General features: G+C 56.2%; 1 protein-coding gene across 1 annotated transcript; it reads left to right on the forward strand.

Moving 5' to 3' along the window:
• Positions 1 to 1,230: 1,230 nt before the first annotated feature.
• Positions 1,231 to 2,113, forward strand: LOC119573523. The gene is made up of 3 exons (XM_037920737.1): positions 1,231 to 1,271; positions 1,636 to 1,713; positions 1,879 to 2,113. Exons 1-3 carry the CDS (start codon positions 1,231 to 1,233, stop codon positions 2,111 to 2,113), a joined length of 354 nt encoding a protein of 117 aa, XP_037776665.1.
• The last annotated feature ends 1,644 nt before the right edge of the window (positions 2,114 to 3,757 follow it).

Below are 3,757 nucleotides of genomic sequence, written 5' to 3' on the forward strand. Positions count from 1 at the left end.
GTAGTAAGGCTTATAAAAAAAAAAGAAAAGGGGGGGGCTACCTGGTCTTCTTCAGTTTTTGCTTTTTGAGAAGCCCCCCCGAGCCCCTGCAAGCTGAGGGCCGACGTTTTTTCCGCGAGCCAACGTCGGCATCAAAATTTCCCAACCTTTAAAGGGCGATATCTTGTTAAAACTTCACCTTAAAGGGAAAAACAGGGGCTACTGCGCGTTTTTTTGGGATGTTTTCCACCCGGTTAAAAAAAAGATAACATGTCACTTTTTGAAGGGAATATTCGTACATTATCAACCCAGAACGATCCCCTTTTTAAAAAAAAAAAAAAGAAAAAAGGAAAGAAAAGGAAAAAAAAAAAAGAACTTCGTAACTTTGGGTTTTCTGTTGTTTTTGGATTATATATATATTGTTTACGCCGCCCGCCGGCTCCCCGGCCAAAAACACAGGCAGGCTAGGCGACGGCGTGCTTTTAACGGGGTTGTAAAACACTGAACGCCCCAAGAGGAAACAAAGCACCCCCAGGCCCCAGAACCCCCCCGAAAGGGGAAACGCCAATGGCAGGCGGGGGACAAAAAATTTAAAAAAAAAAAGGACAGTTTTTTCCCTTTTAAATTTACAAAAAGTTATTTACCCTTTCACTTTTCTATAGGCAAAATTTACGGGGGGAAAACCCAAGAGTACATTTGCACGATACAGCTTAAAAACAGGGCAACAAAAAATTTTATCGGGTCACAAGGCACCCCAAGAGGTTTAAACAGGGAAAGCCCCCAAAACCGGGTCCTCAGCTTTTCCCCCGCTCACAAAAAAGCCGCGACACGCTTGCCAGGTCCCTTCATGAAAAACACATGCCTCGAAACAGAGAAAAAAGACCCACTGGGCGTAGCACTATCCCCCCCTATCAAGCGAGGGACCCGTCTGCCTGAAACCCCAAAACCCCCTAAAACCAAAACACATAAAAATTTAAATAAAATCAGTTCTCAAAAAAAACCCCAAAAATCTTTCACCCAGCGGGGCTTTCTTCGTCTCGCGGGGGGTCTCTTGGGGAGGGTGGGGGCGGCGGTTAGTTTGGCAGTGGCACCCAGGGGGGGGTATCTCCTGCCCCAAAGGACCTGGCTCAGGTCCCCATTGACATCTGCGCATCGCCCCTCACCGTCCAAATGCCCCGTCCTCATCTCGGTCAGCGTCTTGCCACGTCCTCACCCCTCCGCTACTGGGGTAACTTATTTTTCTTTTAAACCATGGCCCCGGAGAGTTCCGGGCCCCATGGGAAAACGCCACAGTCGGTCCACGTGGAAAAAAAGAGGGTTTTTTTCGCCCCTTCGGAATTTGAAGGGACATCAGAGAGGGGCTGCTCCCACCGTGTATGGCCCCCCCCAGGGGGGTTTGGAGTTTCGGCGAGAGCCCCCCTTTCCGACGGGGGTTATCCCAGCCCCCCACTCTGTCACCCTATTTTTGTACCTTTTTTCCCCTCATGCGCCGGCATGGGTCCCCTTTCAGGGCCCCCCAATGGGGGTTACCTTTGAGTTTTTGCCACGCACCGCCGGGCACCTCCGCCGGGTTTAGCGGAGTCCGGTGCCCCAAAAGTCCTCGAAAAAAAATAAGGAAAAGGGCCTCACCCCAAAAACCAACTTGTTTCCCCAAAGGGAACCTTCTGGACGTTTCCACATCCCCCACAAGTGCCCAGTTTGCCCAGCGGGCCCCTTCGGGCCTTTCAGAAAAGGGTTAGTTTCCCAAAACACGGGGAAAAAACAAGGCTCCCGCCCAAACCCGCACGCCATCACCCGCTGCGGGTTTTTGAATGGGCCCCCACGGGGGCCCTTATCCACGAATCACTTTTGGACGTCGACCCCGGTTTTCTAGACTCTGTCCTGGGGGCAAGGTTGCAGTCGCCTCAGCGTAACTACCTCTGAAACGGGCCAACCCCCTGGAAGCAAGGGAACCTTTTCCACCGGGGCACCCCACCAGTTCCCGTCCAAGGTGGGACCCCACCCCTTTACTTTTGTGTCAGGTAGCCCAAGGGGGCCCAAAAACAGGCTCGTCAGTTTGGCCACATACCCCCGGAAACCCTCTGCACCTTTACTGCCCACCCCAAATTTACGAGCCTCCCCCGGCCCCCCTTGAGCTGAACACAATCCCCCGTGACCCCCCACACATCTCTTTTGGTCCCTTTCTGGAAGTGCATAGTGGCCAACATATCGGGGCCCCCACTAGGGTCTTTCACCCCCCAGTGTCCACTGTCGGGGCGGCATGGTTTCCCCAATTTTACTGAGCCCTCCACCGGCATCTTTGCTGGTTCGAGGGCCCACCCTTCCCCCAAGGGTTGGGGGGCCCGGGAAAACCAGGACGGCGGGGTTTTTGGGCCCCCTTCTCCACCCTGTCCGATTTTTTCCGCCTGTACCACTTCCTTAGCCTTTAGGACTTTGCACTCGGATGGGGACCATCCCTTTGCCCCGGGTCCTTGCAGCACGCGGGGGAAGGCTCGGGGAAACCCCCGTCCGGTTAAAGAGGATGGTTCTCCGTTTTCCTCCAAACCCCGGGACTACGTCTGTCCCCTCCCTTTCTCCGCACCCCCAAAAAAAACCCTTGGAAAGTTTTTGGGCTAACCTTCCTCAATGCTATTTTCTAAAACTTTACCCTTTCCGGCCCCGGAGGTCACGGCGGGGCTGAGCAGGGGCCCCAGGCCACTCGTTCCCTTTCCGGAAAGGCCCAAAACCCCAAAGGGCCCCTCGCCGGCGCCACCTGCAGGCCCTCGGGTGTGCCTGTTGGGACGTAGTTTTGCAGCTGCTGGTCCGGGGTTAAACCCAAAAAAACAAAGAAATAAAGGGGGCCAGGACCAGGGATCATCTTTTCCCGGCAGTCGCAGGGAAAGGCCCCTCCTTACAAGCGCCTCCACACCCTTGGGGCCAGGGGGAAACAGTGTCTCGCCAGGGAAACGGGGTTCCGCTTTTTAAAGGGGGACGTTTATCCCCGGCCCTGGTGGGTGGTCCCCCCGAAACGGCTTTTAAAAGCCTCGCCACGCTGGTTTTAAGGGCCTGTTGGGATCCCGGGGCAGATGCCCAAACATTTTCCCCCCGGGGGCCCCCTTTAGCGCTGTTACCAGCTGCGGGGTTTTTTCTTTTCCTGGCCCCAAACCCCGGGGGCCAAGATGCCAGCTTTTCAAATTGGGTGACATATCCCTCCCGGGCCACCTTCCCATGTACTCAGCGGGCTTACGCCTCACAGAAGGGCGGGGGGCCCGAGGGGTTGCGGGGTGGAAAACGCGTGCCGTGAAACAAAACACCCCCGGGGGGGGAGGAAGGGGGTGAGGGGGGGGAAACGAGGGGGGTTTTTGCCCGGGTTTCCGGGGGGTTTGCCGCCCCCCTTTTCCCAAGGGAGCGGGTTCCCGATGGGCCCCCCAGCCTTCGGGCAGCGACACTGGCCCCGACAGGGGAGCTCCCGGGGCCCCGGGGGGGTTTTCCCCCAACGGCCCCCGGCGGGCCCCCCAGTAAACCTGCCCACTTGGCTTTTGTTGCCGGGAAAATCGTCTCCCTTTTCTCTGCTTGAAAAATTTCCTCCCTTTCATGGGACCCCGTTTTTCCCGGGCTTCACTTCCTCCCTCAGGTCCGAATTTCGCCCTTCGAGTAAAGGAACCTCCCCCAATCAGTGGAAACTTCACGCGTTGCGGGCCCTTTGGGGGGGTTTGTACTGCGAGTTTCCATTTTTTACAGAGGGAAGTTTGGGGGCCCCCCCGGGGGGGGGGGGGGGTGGGGGGGAGCTCAACCAAAA

This window comes from Penaeus monodon, chromosome 5 (assembly GCF_015228065.2).
Source record: "Penaeus monodon isolate SGIC_2016 chromosome 5, NSTDA_Pmon_1, whole genome shotgun sequence".
NCBI classification, from domain to species: domain Eukaryota; kingdom Metazoa; phylum Arthropoda; class Malacostraca; order Decapoda; family Penaeidae; genus Penaeus; species Penaeus monodon.

What these genes read in the sequence shown, in the direction of transcription:
- LOC119573523 (XM_037920737.1), top strand. Translation starts at nt 1,231, where the DNA reads ATGGCCCCGGAGAGTTCCGGGCCCCATGGGAAAACGCCACA. An exon ending in CCCCATGGGAAAACGCCACA is followed by an intron (nt 1,272 to 1,635) that starts GTCGGTCCACGT and finishes GTTTCCCCAAAG; the next exon opens with GGAACCTTCTGGACGTTTCC. An exon ending in TTCGGGCCTTTCAGAAAAGG is followed by an intron (nt 1,714 to 1,878) that starts GTTAGTTTCCCA and finishes GCAAGGTTGCAG; the next exon opens with TCGCCTCAGCGTAACTACCT.